The 17,117-nt window shown below is 55.8% G+C and overlaps 1 protein-coding gene across 10 annotated transcripts in view; it reads left to right on the top strand.

Annotated features, from left to right (window-relative positions):
* DAB2IP (DAB2 interacting protein) overlaps positions 1–17,117 on the top strand; it is a 193,688-nt gene that overhangs the window by 104,312 nt on the left and 72,259 nt on the right. For all 10 annotated transcript variants that reach the window (XM_059925527.1, XM_059925534.1, XM_059925524.1 and 7 more), the window contains one exon: positions 6,293–6,444. In XM_059925527.1, coding sequence (XP_059781510.1) covers positions 6,293–6,444 — 152 coding nt within the window. The remainder of the gene's footprint in view (positions 1–6,292; positions 6,445–17,117) is intronic.

A 17,117-nucleotide genomic window follows, 5' to 3' on the forward strand; every position in this document is an offset into this window, starting at 1 on the left:
ACTGGGACCCTCTTTGGTGGTGCATAGCTCCCAGGGGAGGAGGCCAGAGAGGCCTGGCAGCTTGCTGAGGGTAGAGCCCCAGGAAAGGGGAAGAGGGCAGGAGGAATTGTGCATCTGAAGGATTCAAGCAAAGCCACAGAAATTGCTGGTACTGTTAGTGCCAAACGTGGGAGAGCCCAGCTGTGAAAGGCAGCTGCTCTAGCTTTAGAGAATCATCAAATACCAGCACTGGAAAGGAGCTTGGTGATCACCCAACTCAGGCCCTCGGAGTACAGATGGGAAGACTGAGGCCTGGAAAGAGGAAACATGGGGAGCCTGGGAGGTTCTGGAAGCATTCTGGCATTGCAAAGAGCACTGGGCAAGGAGAAAGGGGACCTAGGTTCTGCCATGGGTCTGCCACTGCCCTGCTCAGTGACTCTGGGAAAGTCCCCCTGCCCTCTGGGCCTCGGGTGTCTTATCTGTATCATGTGGGCATTGGCCTGGCTGCCGGCTCTGGGCACTCCCAGCTCTCACGCTGCTATCTTAGAATAACATAGGAGTCCTCACCACCCCCAGCCCCTTCCTGGAGCCTCTGCCAGGGTAGAGTGAGGTGTCCCTACCAGCCTGCCAAGGTGTCAGGTCTGCCTGCCAGCCTCTGAGCCCGGCAGATCTCCTCTCCTGGGGCTGAGAGAGGTGGTGATATCTGGATGGGATCTTCCCCTGCCTTTCCTGTTTATTTAGGTGTGCTTTTGGCATTTGCACAGAGCCTCAGAAAGAAATTGAGAGACATGCCTGTTACAAGAGCCTCCTTCTTTGAAGGATATCTGTTTGGATGCAGGCCTTAGAAACGGCCACAAAGGAGAAGCTGGTCCGGGGCCGAGGGAGGGCCATGGGGCTCTACCTTCATCCTGAGCACTGTCGCAGGTCAGGCCCACCCACCCGTCTGCAGTGACCCAGAGTCGGTTTGTTAAAAGGGAGAAGGTGATGAAGGCAGAATTGAGGATGCAGGACAAAATAGATGATGGAGTCGGGGGCTGGTAGAGCACCTACTATGTGCCATGCATGGTGCTGAGTGCTTTACACTCAGGTGAGACCAGTGGTGACACGTGACTCCCAGGTGCCCAAGTGGTGTTGCTGGAATACAAACCCATTGCCCCCCAAATGCTGCCTCCTGGATGGGGAGTGATGCACACGTGAGGATGGGACTGGGCAAGTCTCCCCTCCCTGAGCCACCAGGTCCTCACCTGTGAGCCCCAGGTGACAGCCCTGCACTCAGGGAGAAGCCCACCTTCCCTTCTTTCTTCTCTCCCCCCCGCCCAGCATGGTACCTGGGGCATGGGGAAGAGGGGCTGAGCAGTCACTTCCATCCTGGCCTTTGACACGTGTGTGTGTGTGTACGCGCGCGCACGGCTCTGTGTGTGTGGCGGGGGGGGGGGGGCATGTGTGCATGTGTAAGAGGATCCCTGCCCCGCCTGCTCAGGAGAGGCTACAACTCTCCTGGTTACAATCCCAGCTCTACCACCTAACAGCTCCGCCACTCTCAGCAAGTAGCTTAAATTCTCTGAGGCTCTGTTTCCCCACTTGAAAACCCCAAACATCCTTCTGAAGCATATGTCCTCACGAGGATTCCTGATATGAGGCATCGGGCCCTCCTAGGCATCCCCTCTGCTCGGGCTCCGGATGTGTTCCGTGAGTGCCCCGGGCAGAGCGACCTGGCAGAGCAGGAGCCCGGAAATTGGTAATTTATCATCATCATCATCACATGGAATGGATTGAAACGGTGAATGGAGAAATCACGAGTCTGGAATTCTGAAAGGCCTTTGAGAAAGCTTCCCAGCACTTCCTGGAGAAGCAGCACTGTGGCCGGGGTCAGCGTGGGGGCAGAGAATAGGGATGGGGGAGCGGCCGACAACTCGGGTCCTGCAAGCCAGAGACCCCATGGGCCTCTGTCCTCCGCTCGGGACTTTTCTTGCACTTTGGTCATTGACATGGATGGAAGCCCAAGGGGCTTGGACCATTGACATGGATTAGCTGGGAGGGAGGACATCTGCATGGGCAGAGTGAGCTGTCACCGAGGTGGGCAGAGGCTACAAGGGCTGTCCACACCCTGTCACCAAAGGACTGGGGGTGGTGACACCAGGCAGCAGCCTCGTGCAAAAGTCCCTGGGGCCTTAGTTGACCTAAGCACAGTGGCACAGCTGCCTGAGAAGCGCAGGGGAATGGGGCTGTGTTAGCAGAGACACAGCGCGCCATCTGGGGAGGGGGCAGGCTTGGTCCCCGCGGACTGTGCAGGCGCCTTGCTGAGCTTTAGACATCAGACCCTGCGCCAGTGAATGAAAGCGGAGGCCTCCACCTGTGCAGCTCCACCCGCCCGAGCACTTTGAACCTCTGGAGTCTCTGTGAGGTTGCTTTAGAAGAGAAGTGCTTGTTTAAAAGAGTTCAAAACTACCAAACCGAGTGATTTTCTGTGGCTCCAGGATAATTTTTGCAAGCACATTCATTCATTCACTAGGCATGACACCAGCCCTGTCCCCACTGCCACGTTGCTTTCAAGTTCCTCAGAGAGCCCAGACAGACTCCCACCTGTGGTGGTCACATACCTCCTCAGGGCAAATATTGGTGGCTGTATCAGAGCCAACCTTGGTAATAATAATAATAAACCTGGCAACTACTGTGTTTAGTTGCTTAGTATTTACTGTTTTACTGGGGATAGCTTACCTCATTTAATCCTTCCCACAACCCTATAGAGAAGGTATCATCCTTAACCCATTTTACAGATAGGGACACTGAGGCTCAGAGAGGTCCAGTAATTTTCCCACGGCTTATCTGAACTAAGATTTGAGCACAAGCAGTGTGAGAGGACTTCAGCTGGCCTGAGGGGTTGATCAGCAGGGCTGGAGTATGTAGTCAGGGCCTCCTGGAGAAGGTGGATAAAGTCAGGCCCTGGGGGTGTGGAAGGGGAGGGGATCCATGGCTTTGTCTGTCCTACTTAATCCTCACTGCAGCCCCCACCCAGTTCACAGAGAGGCGAGGGACCTTGCCTACCATCTCACCGCCAAGGGTCTATGGAGCTGCATTTGAGCCCCATTTGTTTGCCTCTGGCTCCCAGCTCTCAGCCACTGGGCTGTCAGTGGGGTCCACGGCAGTGAGCATCGAGAACCCTGTTTTACTGAAAGAAGGGACGTGATTTGCCCACTGCCCCTCACTAAAGGTCGACTTGGGTCTAGAACAAGATTTTCTGACTTGAAGGCCAGTCTGTCCCTCTTCCTGAGTTCAGGGCTGCAGCTGCCTCCAGAAATCATGTCCTGGGACCTGCCCATGAAGGGACAGGAGAAAAGACTCGTCTCCCTTCATCCAGGGCTGGGCGAGGAGCCACCCTTGTCCCTTCGCTCCAAGAAGGAGGTCAGTAAGCAAGCTATGAGGCTAAGCAGGGCAGGGAACTGGAGTCCGGGGTCTTTGATTAACCTTGCTGTGTGACCTTGGGAAAGGTCTCTGGGCATTATTCACCCTTGTAATACAGTCTTTTGGATCTGAGTCCCCTTCCAGCTGTGGCTTTCTGGGATAATGAGCATTTGTTAAGCCTGCCATATGTAGAGCCCTGAGCTGGGTCCTCTGGGGGACATAAGGTCCTCCATGGTGGGTATGTGTGGTGAGGTGGGGGACAGGTGAGCTCCCTGTCCTCTTGTTATTCAGTACACTGCTCACCTCATAGTGTTCATGTCGGTCTTGGTCACTATGCCTAGCACATAGTAGGCGCTTGACAAACGGTGAATGAATGAATATTATAGAGAGTTTGAGCCCCCCAGGTCATGGTCAGTTTGGGGAGGTACATTCAGAGTAGGCTTCAAGGATGCTTACAGGTGATACTTATCAGAGGAGCATTAAGTGTAGCCTTGATGGGTGGGGGTGGGGAAGACGAAGTGATACTGTCCCACTCAACCTCTTAGAAGGAAGAAAACTTTTTTTTTTTAAACTCAGGAATAGGATAAAGCCGTCCATATTGCTACATAATGAGCTCCATAAATTGTGAAACATGCTTTGTGGTTCTTTGTACCACAAGAGTGTAAAAAATTGTGAGATTTTAATCAGTGTAGAAAATAAAAACCAATAAAAAGTACAAGCCCATTGGGGGAACTTGCTTGACAACCACACCTGCGAGAGAAGAACCCATCCAAGTTAGCCAGGTGCATCTCCCCTCCCCCCACACCTGCCAAGAGGCCAAGGTTGGGAGACCCCAGAGCTTATTCAGGGGTGCAGGTCCCTGCCTTCATGCTGTGTCTCCCAGAGAGCCTGCTGTCCCCCTGGCCCGCCACCATTTGTGGTCCCTCTGCATTAGGCCTTGTCCTGTCTGTGGGTCACCACTCTGGAAGAGGGTCCCTCCTGCAGTCCCTAACCCCTAAGAGATCATTGTTAAACTGCAACTGATTAGAGTACCTTGATGGGTGATACCAAGCTGTAGAGGTGAGAGGCATTTGGACTCCACTGCCTGGGAAGGCCTGAATAAGGTGGCATTTCAGCTGGGCCTTGAAGGATGTGCAGAATTCTGACAGGTGGCCACAGGGATAAGCCTTCTATGGATGGGAGAGATTGAGGGGGAGGAAAAAGTAGGGGCAGAAAGATGGGAAAAGGGAAAGCTTGAAGAGGGTGGGCGGAAGAGGGGGGTCCTATGGGAAAAGCTCTGACATTAGGCAGGTCTGAGAGCTGTGTGTCCTTGGGTGAGTCCTTTCACCTCTCTGAGCAAGGTTTCTTCATTTGCAGAAAGGGATGTTTCTCTGTCATTTCTGTTTGTGTGGGTGACATGAGATGATGTGTACAACCAACATTTGCTCTCGTCAGTCTCGGGTGCTAGGGCCATAGAGATGGACAGATCCAGTAAGGGCGTGGACTACAGCAAATGTCCAACTCTCCCCCCAGAGCAGAGAGGGCCACCAAGCCTACCCTTTATTGTGTGATGGATGAAATATGGTGTTCAGATCGTGAACAACATTAACTCTAAAATGAGTTAATATCCCATTCCCTTCTATCCTTATATCACCTGGAACTGAGGCTGGGGTGGATGAGTGCCCAGAATCCCTCTCAGACAACGCCACCCACAGGGAATCCCTCTTCCTGCAGTTTTCCTCTCCCTCCAACTGCCTGAGGGCACCAAGTCCAGAACACCCCAGGCTGTGGCCCCTTGAGCCCCCAAATCTACCCCAGGGTAGACTGGTTCAACCTGCTGTACTGAACTCTGTCTCCTCCCTCTCTCTTCCATTAGACCCGGAGCTCTGGGGGCTGCGCTCAGCTTAGGTTCTGGTCTCGGAGTCCAGCGCAGTCTGATAGATGCATGAGTGGCCTAATGGGGAGGCCCGGCTGAGGTCTGTCATACTCTTCCCAGGAGTGGACCCCTACCCGCCATGGGTCATGAATGGGCCAGCAGGCAGCAGTCTCTCTAGAGAAGGTCCAGCCTTCCCTCAGACCTGGCTCCAAATCTTGAAGCACGCAGTGGGGGTACTCAGCAAACCCTTCAGCCCCTCGGCCTCTCCTTGAGCTAGATACTAGGTCACACTGTCCCCAAGGTGGTTGCCCCTGCTGGGGTACAACGGTTCCAGGCAAAGGGCTCCACCCCGAGGGCCTGTGACGGTCACCTGCGAAAGGAAAGACGCCCAGGTTAGGGGTCCAGGGTACTACCAGGAGCTGCGCTAGCCGGCCGTTCCCCGGAGGACCGGACGCCTGCTCGCAGAGCCTTAGTTTCCCCCATCTGTACCACCCGGGCTGAGAACATCGACCTCGCGGGTGGAGGAAGGCGCTTTGGCAATCCAGGACCGGGAGGAGGGCGTGGACTCCTCCAGGTGGGTGGCGGTGTGTGACCTCGTTACTGTAAGAGGTGAGGAGGCTGCTGCTGCGGAGGCCGCCGCCGCGGAGGCCCCCCGAGGGTCCCCGCCCCTCTTCAGCCCCGCCCCCTCAGCCCCCGGGGGCTCTCCCGCCCCCGCGCCCGGGGGGCTCGGGCGTCCTCGGTCTCGGCCGGCGCGGCTCGGCTCGGCGTCGCCATGGCAACAGCGGCTTAGGGGGCGGGGGCGACGTGGCTGGCTGGCTGGCTGGCTGGCTGGCTGGCGGCGCGGGGTGGGCTGGGCCGCGCTGCGCGGGCCGGGCCGTCGGCGCTCGGTCGGCGGGCGGGCGGCGCGGGCCGCGAGGTGCAGGGACCACCCCGAGCCCGCGCCCGCCCTCGGCCGCACGGCCGCCCGAGCCAGGGCGCGGGTTCCGCGCGGGTCCCGGGCCCGCCGCCGCCGCGCTAACCCCGCCTCCCTTCCCCCTCTTGTCGCCCCGCGCGCAGGGCTTCCTCAGCCGCCGCCTCAAGGGCTCCATCAAGCGCACCAAGAGCCAGCCCAAGCTGGACCGCAACCACAGCTTCCGCCACATCCTGCCGGGGTTCCGGAGCGCCGCCGCCGCCGCCGCCGCCTCCGCCTCCGCCGCGGACAATGAGAGGTGAGCCCGCCGTCGTCGCCGGCTCGGCCTCCGCGCGCCGCCGCCCCGGGATGCGCCCCGGAGGGCGCGGGGACAAAGCGAGAGCCGGGCTGGGGCGCGCCGAAAGCGCGAGGGCGCCCCACGCCGCCCTCCGGCAACTTGTGGGGCCATCTCGGACGGGGGCGGGGCGCGACGGGAGGACCCTTCTCACTCCCCCAGGGGTGAGGACCGGGTGCCCGAGCCTCGGGGCGAGGCCGGGAGGGAAGTGCCCTCGCCGGGAAGTCCTGCCTCGCCTCGCCGAGGTGGGCATTGTTTCCCGGGCGGTGCAGTGCCCGGAGCTGGGGACAGAAGTGGCGCCTCCACCCCAGGATCCATCCCCTGCCTCTGGAGCCCTTGAGTGTCCGATACAAAAGGCATTTCGGCTGGGTTTTGCGGAGACCCAGCGGTGAGGAAAAGGGTGAACATCTGGAGGGGAGGAGCAGGGGGCTGGGCCGTTTAGGGGGCACATCTGCTGTAAGTAGGGCGCGTGCTCCGCTGGGGGCTGGGGCGAGCAGAGCGGGCAGTGCCGGGGCCCTGAGCTCAGGGGCATTGCCTGAGGCCAAGGAATAAGGGCCTCATCCTTTCCAGCCCGGGGCAGCTGCTTCCCTCCCTCACCTCTCCACTCCCAGGGGTGCCTCCTATTCCCTGTTTCCTTTTCCTAGGCAAGCCAGGAGCAGGTGTGGAAATTCCAAGGGGAGGTGGCTTGTGGGGCAGAGGAGGAGGAGAGGAGGTGGTTCAGCCTGCCAGGAGTCACTGGCAAGGAGCAGGCTTCAGTTCGCAAGGGCAAGCCCTCCTGTTCGCTTGCGGGGACACCGGGCGGACACAGCCTCTCGGGGCCCAGGTCCCCCCTCCTTGAGCCGTGCCAGCCCCAGCACCTTTCTGCTTGGGCACAGCATGGTGGTGGATTCTGGTGCCAGTTAGAACGTGTTCCTGCTCAGCTAAGTGGAGGTGAAAGAACAGGCGGGCAGCAAGGAGCCTTTTCGGCATTCAGCCCCAGCATCTCAGGCCCCTGGCATCTGCCTTCCTTCAGAGGGCTGTGCCCCTGTGTATGATTGGTGAGTTGGCACTCCCTGTAAGGGAGGCACAGGTAGAATGAAAATGTCTCTCCCCTCCCCCTTGGTTCCAGAGGAGTACAAGTTCTAGCCCAACTCCTGCCCAAGGTTGAGTGACTGTTTAACTGACCCCTGGCATCTTCCCGAAGAGTACTCTTTCCACTCTCCAGGAGAATTACTAGACCTTTAATTTCCATCAGCCCGGAGCTGCTCTCTCTAATGCATCCTCACCACTGCCTGCAGCTGGTTTCCTGCCCCAGCTGCCAAGCCCAGCCCGAGGCAGGACCCTCAGCCTTTTTCTGATGGCCGTGGTGCCCCAGGGGACCAGGCGTGCCCTGGCAGGAAGATTTAGCCAAGCCAGAGCTCAGCGCTGGGTGCAGCCACTGCGTCTTTGAAAATCTCGGTTCCCATCTTTGTTATTGTCTGGGCGGCAGGCCACCCGGTTTGCTGCCTTCCTCCCTCCGCCCGGCCCCTTCCTCTGGCTTTCTTCCTCAGGAACATGCCCTTCTCTGCGCTTTCCTTGGTGGGGGTCAGGACCCTCTGCACCCGCATGCAGGGCCTCGTGTACGTACCCAGTTTTGTGTGCATGTGTGGGTGTCCGGGGAACAGGAGAGACGGCAGGCGGTCCGGCCTCTGAGTGTGCCTGCCCTCCTGGGAGCAGACAGCGTGCATGCCATGTTTACCTCCCTCCAGCGGGAAGCCTGCATGGAGACGCCGGCGAGCGCTCGGCTGGCAACCCTGGCCGGAGGTCAGGGCCTGGCTGAGATGACCTGGAGCAGGTCCTGCCCAGCTTGGCCTCAGGTCAGCTTTGCCACATGCCGGAGGGGCACGGAGCGGGGTGGGTAGGGAGTAAGACTACAAGTCTGTTTCTAGAAACGGTGGTAAACGGTAGCGGTTGGAGCAGAATGTCACTGACAGTGGTGTGGAATTGTCTTATTAATTTTCTATAAACAAAATCTGGCTTGGTGGCTTCTCTGGCACAGGAAGGGAGCCCAGACTTCCCACGGACAGGCAGAGAGACTGAGTTTGAAGTCCTTCTGTCCAGCCTTGGAGCGGCAGTGGGCTTTACTCGGACTGGGGTCTCCTGATGTGCTGCTTTGCTTTGAAGTAGATTTATCGGCTGCTGGTGGGATGGCTGGGCAGGTGTTTCTCTGGGGCAGTCCCTGGATTCGCCCTGTTTGGAGTTGAGTGAGTCAAGCCAACTCTGGCGACCCCCACCCCCCTCCCCCAAGCTCACGGTCAACGCTGGGTGAGTGGAGAGGCGCCTCCCTCCGCTCTGCCGTGGGGTGGTGGTGGTGGTGGTGCTGCTGCTGAAGGCTGGGAAGACGGGACGGCTGCCTTTGGCTTGGCTCATGGGACCCCACTGGGCTGGCTCAGCAGTGAGGAGGGCGTTGACTCCCGGCTCCATGGGACCCCACTGGGCTGCCGTGCCTCTCCCTGGGAAGGGGGTAAGTGCAGAGACAGCGGCCTCACTGAGGAGATGGGCACGGGAAGGGGGCTGGGGGCCTCTAGGGTGGTAGATGTGAGCCCCCGTGGCTGCCTCATGTGGAGAAGGAGCACAGGGGGACTCAGGGGCGGCCACTTGGGTTCTGACTCTGGATGAATCTGTCTGCTTTATGGCTGCTGAAGCGGCTTTGTTGCACGCTCTCTGTGCTGGGGAGGTTATTTTCTTTTTGAGCTGGGATTCTCTCATCTGGGAGCTTTTTTTTTTTTTTTTTTTTTTGCGCTGGGATTCTCTCTGGCTTCTCTCATCCAGTTGGCTCCGTTCTGGGATCTTTCAGCTCCCTGGGAAAGGAGTCTGCCCCAGGTGTGGAGACGCTGAAGTTGGCTGATGCGGGGAGAGGGCTGAGGCCTGGTTGTGAGGCTGGGGTCAAGCCAGCCAGGGCTTGGTGGGCACAACTGGGCTCTGGGGTCCCCGAGGACCACAGGACAGGTTTGAGCCTTTGTACTTATTTCCCTGAAGACAGCCTGGGGGAGGTTCCCAGCCGGTCTCCAAGATCACTGGATGCCTCAACGCTCATTTCTCCTTTGGAGGTTTTGGAAATAAGCACCAAGGACAGGTAATCATTTCCCGTGGATAACAGAAATGAATGCCGCTCGGAGGCTTTCCAGGTGAAAGGTGTGCTGGCAAAAGCACTTTTGTTTTGCAGGCTGGAAATGTTCCTGCTTCATTTACAAGACTGTTTTAATGTTGGTAAAAGCGATCTCGGATGTTGTGCTTCTGCCTTCCCAGAAGATAATTTCCAAGTCACTCATTTATTTATTAATGTTGCTGAGTAGCTAGGAGGGTCAGCTGGCAATACTGTGCTTTCCTCATTTTTTTTTCTCCCTGATACTGTATCTGGGTGAGTCTGGCCCTCCACACAGGCGGGCAACCCAGGTGCAGTTACCCAAGGCTGATATGTGTGGAGTGAGAGATTGATTTCCCTTACAGGGAGTATGTGTGTTGCCTGGAGTTCCCACACCTGAAAGTTACTAATGGTAGGATTCCAGGCAGTGTAAGACTAGGGAGGGAGATAATTTGGAAGTGGGGGGAGGGGGCTTTCAGGGACCCTCACCCGGCCCTGAGTAGGCAAGAATCAATTCTACCCCTTTGGGTGAGGCATTCCTTGGTGGGAGGAGAGGAAGCTTGATGAGGAACAGGAAAAAATGGAAGACGGAATCTGTTTTCTGTTGACAGTAGGTACAGGAAGGGCTGGGCACCCAGGCCTGGGTTTTCTCCACTCGCTCCCTCCCCTGCTGTAGACAGGGAGAGCCTGGTCCTTCTCTGCCTTCCCTTGGGTGATGTTGAGATGATTGGGCATCTTTGTCTCTGGGAATAATGGGAAGTATGTGATCTTTGGATTTGAAGCCAGGCATTCATTCCTGGGGCAAGTCACTTAATCTTTCTGAGCCTCAGTTTGCACATTGGCAAAATGGGCCTGATGATAATAATGTCGTTGGAAGCGATATTAATATATTCAGCATGTGTTTAATAGAAAATGTCTGTCCTGTTCAGTACTGTTTCCTTAGCAACTCACACTGGGTCTTCCACGTTTCTTAAATGTTTCTAAAATTTTATTAAATAAGTTATAACACACGAGAGCGGTTAGACAAGTGTGTTTTAGGTTTTCAGTAAGCGGTAGTTAATATTGGTGGGGAACAGGCCCTTCATCTTGGTAAGCCTCAGTTTTCTCATCTGCAGTGTGGGAATAATAACATGCAATCGTGCGGTGTTATTTTGAGTTCGAGAGATAATACTCTATGTTGCTGTCCCTCATAAGGTGAAAGGGGCTGTACAGAGGATCATTACTACTTTGAACACAAGAAATAGCCAAGTGGAATGACCCTGGTTCTTGTCTACACCTGGGAAAGCAAACCTCTACTATATGTGTTTTAAAAATTGATTTGTAAAGTTCACTGTTCCATCTGATGTTCAGGCCATACTTGTTTTTAGTAATTTAGGCGTTTAGGTTATGTCTAGTTTTTCTTTATTAAAAATGGTGCTGGTATTTAATCCTTGAGTATGCATCATTTATCTGCATCTGTGATTGATTTCATGAGGTAAAGTCTTAGAATTACTAGGTGGAAGAATATGAACAGTTTCAGGTTTTTGATAAAAATGCCTCCCATCGAGAGCCTGTAGTAATTTACACTCCCCCAATGATTTTTGAGGGTGCCCACCTGTTTCCTTAGACCTTTAAAAACATTGGGTGTCATCATTAACACAATCTTTGTCATTTGTATAGGCAGAAAAATTCTTTGTTATTTGCATTTCTTGCTTGTTAGTGATTGAACACTGTTTTCCTGAGTTTAATGGCCAGTAGTGCTGCTGCTTTTGAGTCTTGTCTGTTCGTGTCCTTTGCCTTCTGAACGTTCTGACAAGGCCCTTGCAGGAGTCTTAGTTGCCCTGTTTGGCTTTCCTCAGCTCTGAGAGGCCTCATGTAGGTGGATCTTTGTTAAATGGGTCTCTGTCTACCAAGCGCTATGGCTGGGAATTCATTAATTACCTGCAAGGAATGCTTCCCAGCTCCCCCCTCCTCTGCTCTCCTCTCCATAAGGGAATCAGATTTAATTCTTAATCCGATAATTATCATAAGGAGGCCTGGCATTTACACAGCACCTTGAAAGGTCTTTCACCATGCAGAATAGGTAGGTGGTGAAGGGACTGTTAGATTCAGGGAAACTGAGGCACAGGGTCAAAGGCGTGGTGGTGGGACCATTACAGAAGCCAGGCCTCATGACCACGTCCCGACCCACCTGCAGCATTGTTCTTGGATCCCCATGGGCACCTTTGGGGCAGGGCTGACTGGAGCCCCACTAACGAGCACATGATTCTGAGCCTCATCTCCGGAGGGAGGGGAAAGCCACAGAACATGACCCAGACTTGGAGAAGAACCAATTTATTTTTGCTTTCTCATTTTTATCACCCTCCTTTTAGATCTGCAGCTCCCTCGTGTATTTTCCAGAGATCTGAGCCGGGCAATATTTTTAGGAACGGTGGAAATTAGCTAGTGAGAATGTGATCAGCCCCAGGCTGGGGTTTTAAAAGCTAGAGAAGCCTTTTTTTGTACAAGTGTCTGTAGGCATGTGTACATCCATGAGTGCGTGGTTTTGTGTGTCTTACAAGTACGCATCTGCCCTCATGAAGGTGTGTGTGCGTTATATGTAAGTGTCCTTGTACACGTCTGTGCATCTGAGATGAGTAATCGCATGTAAAGCATTTGGAACAGTGCCTGGCACTTCATGTTGGGTTGGCACATGAAGTGGCTCTTTCTGTAGGTCGAATATGGACATACGGTTCATTCTAAGTGCTCAATGAGTGCTGGCTACTGTTCTTACTGTGTCTGTTTTCTTATGTGTACGTGTCTATCGGCATGTGCGTGTGTGTTTACATACATCCTGTTTCGCCGTGTGCGTGGTGTGTTCTGTGTTTGTGCTCTCACATGTGCGCATCTGTGTGCGTGTGTGCAGTTGCTGTCTGGGCGTGTGGCCACCGAGCTGGCCAGTTTTGTGAACAAACTGCCTGCCTTCTTGGGGAGAGCCTCCCAGGGCTCAGCATATCCCCAGGCCGTCAGGACAGCCACCCTCTGAGTCCCCTCATGCCTTTAGGTGCCTGCAGAGCCCAGGCCTGGGTGCCAGGCCTGAGGGGTGCTGTGGGTGAGGCCTTTCGCATTCTCCCAGAGTAACCCTGCTTATTTCCAGGTCCCATGTCTGAGGATATGCAAATTGACTCTTTAATGGAATTCCTTTGCAAAATATTTCTTGAACCAGAAAGTTAATTACCAGGCTCTAATTAATGGCTATTTTAGAGGGCCACAGAAGCGAGCTGGAGATCATAGGGAGACCGAAAAGGCAAGAAGGAAAACATCCAGCTCCCACGGCTGGCGTGTGACTCCTTGCCAGGTGGCAGGGCCCACTTAGCTCCTCCCCCACCCGCCCTCCTGGGTGACTTGGTGCGGTGAGTGGAAAAGCGCCCCTTGCTAATGCTGGGTCTCCTGGCCGACAGTCCATCCGCCTGCGAGGAGTGGCTTGGGCCGCATTCCCAGCCTGGGGTGGGGTATGTGAGTGGCCACGGAGAGCAAGCCCGGACTGGCGGATTGACATGAGGCTGTACCACTCCTACCCCCACCCTCTGAGGCCCCAGAGCAGCCAGGCGACATGCCTGAGGCCTGGGCTATGGACGGGACAGTCACCGGCCACTCTACAGTGAAACTAACCCCTTTGCTACTCCTCTAGCGGCCTTTGGGCTGCTGCCTATGGGACCCCTCCTCCCAATTCCAGAGTTTGAGGCAGCTTCTCAGAGGACCAGATCTCCACCAGGGGCTTGCTCCCCCTCAGTGCTCAGTGTAGAGTCACCTGTGATCCTGCCCACCCACGTCAGAGGACAGGCTGAGAGCCCAGAGGAGATGACTGTGAGGGGAGTGATGCGGAAGTTACCCCTCCCAGCTGGGGGCACCAGGAAGGGTGGCCTGTGTTACTGTCCCCTCCTGGGACAGAGGGAATCTCCGTCCTCTGTGGGCATGTGTGAGCCTGTGGGTGGGCACACAGCATCTCACACATACTGGGGGCACAGCCTGGGCTGCCTCCCAGGTCCTGCCTACAGGCCACACCACATGCCTACCGGGCGTGCACATGTAAGAACCTTCCTTGGCAACTGGAAGCCAGGTGCCTGTGGAAGCCACCAGTTGTGCACCAGAGGTCCCCTCTGAGCCAGGCGGGTGGTGCGGTGAGGACCCAGGGGAAGGAGAGGGAGACGGGATCCCTCCTGCAGGGTCCCTGGCAGCCTATCTGGGAATACTCTGTGCGTTCCTGGGGAGGGTAAGAAGTGACCCCAAGGTTGGAGGTCAAGCCTGATCCTGGGGGTGTGCCAAGAATAGGGCGTTCCCCAGACACCCCCACTCGCACCCGCTCAGGAAGCCTGCGTGCACCTGACCCCTGGGGTCGTCCCCTCGAAGGCCGCGGCTGATGGCGGCCTGGGGCGGGCTGCTGGGAGGCCCGAACACAGCACTTTGTGCTTTGGGGAGGCACTGGGGGTCTGCCTGGTGATTAACTGCCAGGAGGGGAGGGGCCAGAGGGCAGCCTCCAGGACGTCTTTGCATTCTCCCAAAGGCAGCTGAGCAGGGCTTTGTTGCCCCACCTCCTGCCGCCCCTCCTGCTTGTACCTGGACTGCCACAGGCCAGGCTGGAGCGCAGGAACCTGCCTCCTGGGCCTGCTGCACTGCTAACTCGGAAAAGCCACAAGTCTGTCTCCCCGTGTCTCCAGGGGGGCTGGCGGGCCAGGAATTGGCCCAGATAGAAGGTTGGGTTTGCACTTTTCCCCACAGCAGGTGCTCTGAGGGGTGAGTTACTCCTTGTCGCAGTGATCCCCTGCCTCCCTTTTCTGGTGGGCAGCCCCCATGGGGGAGCTGAGGGGTCCCGGCTGGCTCTGGCCAGGGCCCAGTTAACGCCGGGACCATCGCCTGCCTCGGCTAGCCCTGACCTTTCTCCCAGCCCTTGTTTGCAGGGCCTGGTTGTAAAAGAGCACTTCGGGTAGAAATATAGATGCCACCGTGGTAGCACAGGCTCTAATTTGATGCGACATTGTCCTGGGGAGTTTTCATACTGAGGGCAGTGAGTTAGTGCAGCAGCTCCCTGTGCCCACTGACTAAGGGGAAGTTAATTTCATGCTGTCTTGTTGACATTCGCAGTGGAAGCTTCCTGTTGCAGCTGCAGACTGTTAGCATGTGAAGGATGTGTGCGCCCAGCAATTACTGTTTCCGGCTGGGGAGGAAATTGATTAATAGATTGTTCACAGCCCCACCCCTCTACTCCTATTACCCTTCTTTCCCCCTTTCCACCTTCCCCAGATTTCATCAGGAAACTCAGTCCCAGAATTGGCTCTGATAAAACCCCACTCTTGTCTTGGAAGCTGAGGGCCTGGTCCCTGAGCAGGACTGACCAGCCCACCCCAGGCAGGACCCCTGATAAAATGTAGATTCTTGGGCCCCACCCTAGACCTTCAGAATTAGACTCTGGTGGAGCAATCACGTTTCCCCAAAGTGTGAGAACCACTGCCCAAAGTTTGTTCCTTTTGCAGAGGGCAGGACCGTGTCCCAGATGTATGCCAGCAGCTTGCCTAGGCACTGCTATGTTCTTATTGATTCCTCATAGTAAGAGGGTTTTTTGTTTCTCATTTCACAGATGTAGAAACTGAAACTCCAAGAGGGGAACATGACTGGCCCAAAGTCACACATTGGGGGACCCCATGCCTAGGCGATCCATTCCCTGGTTGAGGCCTAGAATCTTCCCATTAGCGTGCCGTGCCCTTTCTTATTAAGGTTGTGATGTCTTTTGAACTAACCTTCCCCCTCCAACAGGAGTGCCAGGAGCCCCGCCTGTGCTTGCCCGGGGCTCCCCGCTGTAAAAAGCACTTTCACACTGGTGCTCTAGCTCTCCTAAGGGCGCCTGGAGCAATTAGGGCATTTATGACTGTGGTCTGCGTTCTACAGGCAAGATGGGGGAGGCTCAGAAAGGTGAAGGGGCAGAGTTGGAGTTGGGACTTGTCTCCTAGCTCCAGGTCCAGTGCTTGGCCCACCTGAGCCACTGAGGCCCGCTCCTCTTGCCGACTTCCTAGTTACAGGTGGTTCAGAGAGGTGTAGTCACTCCTCTCTGGGGTCACCAGGATCAAGTGAGTGGCAGTAATGTGGTTCAAGCCCAGGTCCACTGAGTCAAAGCCCATAGGACAGGACTAGCCAATGTTTCAGGCCTGGAAGGTGCCCTTGGCCCCCACCTGGGAGTGGAGCTCTTTAAGCACAGCCTGGAGAGTCTCGGCTCAGGGGTGAGAGTGGCTGTCTGTGCAGAGGCCCCCGGGAGAAGCCAGGTGACCTAGGCTGTACCCCCCAACTGAGGAGGCTGGATGCCCGCTGAGATTGGGAGAGAAAGATGGGGGAGGGTGGGGCAGGGGGAATCTGGGCCTGTGGGCCATGGAGCTGGAATTTGAACCCATGAGTGCCTTCCGGCCCCATCCCCTGCGCTGCCAGCTGCCAGGAGGTCAGCAGGTGTGCTGGAGTCAGCCACCCGGAGCTCAACTGACTGCTTCTCTTTGAGCCTCAGTTTCTCCATCTCAACAAAGCAAAACAAAGACTAATATCTCAGTGCCCAGGACTCTGGGATTCCTGGAGGGGAGGTACCTAGCACAGGGTAGCGTCCTGTCTTTCCCGGCCTTTGCTGCACCGCCTTCAGGTCGTGAAGTCCCTGGAGGTGACGTGGGATGGAGCCATGGTAGCAGGTGGGACAGGATGCCCTTCGTCTCTGCCCTCTTCATGGCGAGCTTCTCTGAGTGCTGCGATATCACCACCACCCACCAGCCACTACCCCGCGTGGCCACCTTTGATGGGCCGGGCTCCTTTCCTGCATTTTCGCACGTCATCCTTACACCAGCACTCTGTACCATATTACTGTCCTCATTTTACAGAGAGGAAAATTGAGGCCCGGAGAGACTGAGCCACTTGCCCAAGTCACACGGCTCGTAGGTGGGATCCAAACCCAGGTGGACTGGCTTTACTATCCAAGGCCCTGCCATCAACCACTATTCTCATGGTCTCTGTTTTCCACATGACCTGCTCAGTCAATAATATCATCACTAACCTACCTGCCATTTATGGAGCGTCTGCTGTGTGCCAGGCACTGTGCACTGTCTGTACGTCATCTCTAATCCTCTTGACTACCCTTGTTTTATCCTCCCTCCATTTTACAGGTGCTGAAACTGGCCTCAGAGGGGTAAAATCACTTATTGGGGATTACCCTTGTGATGGATTGAGAATCTAGGTCTCTTTGGACTCAAAGCCAAGGCCCTCTCCAGTATAATAGTTAACATGATGGACAGATCCTGTGGGCCAGGCCTGCTCTCAGCCCTTCACAGAGAGGAACCCACTCCATCCTCACAACAGCCCACGTGCTACACGCTGTTGTTATCCCTGGTTTCCAACCAGGAAATGTGAATTGCACAGCTGGAATGGCAGAGGTAGGATTCGAACTCAAGGAGCCTGGCTCCCAGCTCTGTGCTGTTAACTACTGCCCGGTGCTGCCCTCTCCCTGCCTTACAGATGAGAGACAGAGGCTCCGACAGGTAAAAGCCACTTG

The sequence above is a fragment of the Balaenoptera ricei genome, chromosome 6 (genome assembly GCF_028023285.1).
Source record: "Balaenoptera ricei isolate mBalRic1 chromosome 6, mBalRic1.hap2, whole genome shotgun sequence".
In the NCBI taxonomy this organism is placed as follows: Eukaryota; Metazoa; Chordata; class Mammalia; order Artiodactyla; family Balaenopteridae; genus Balaenoptera; species Balaenoptera ricei.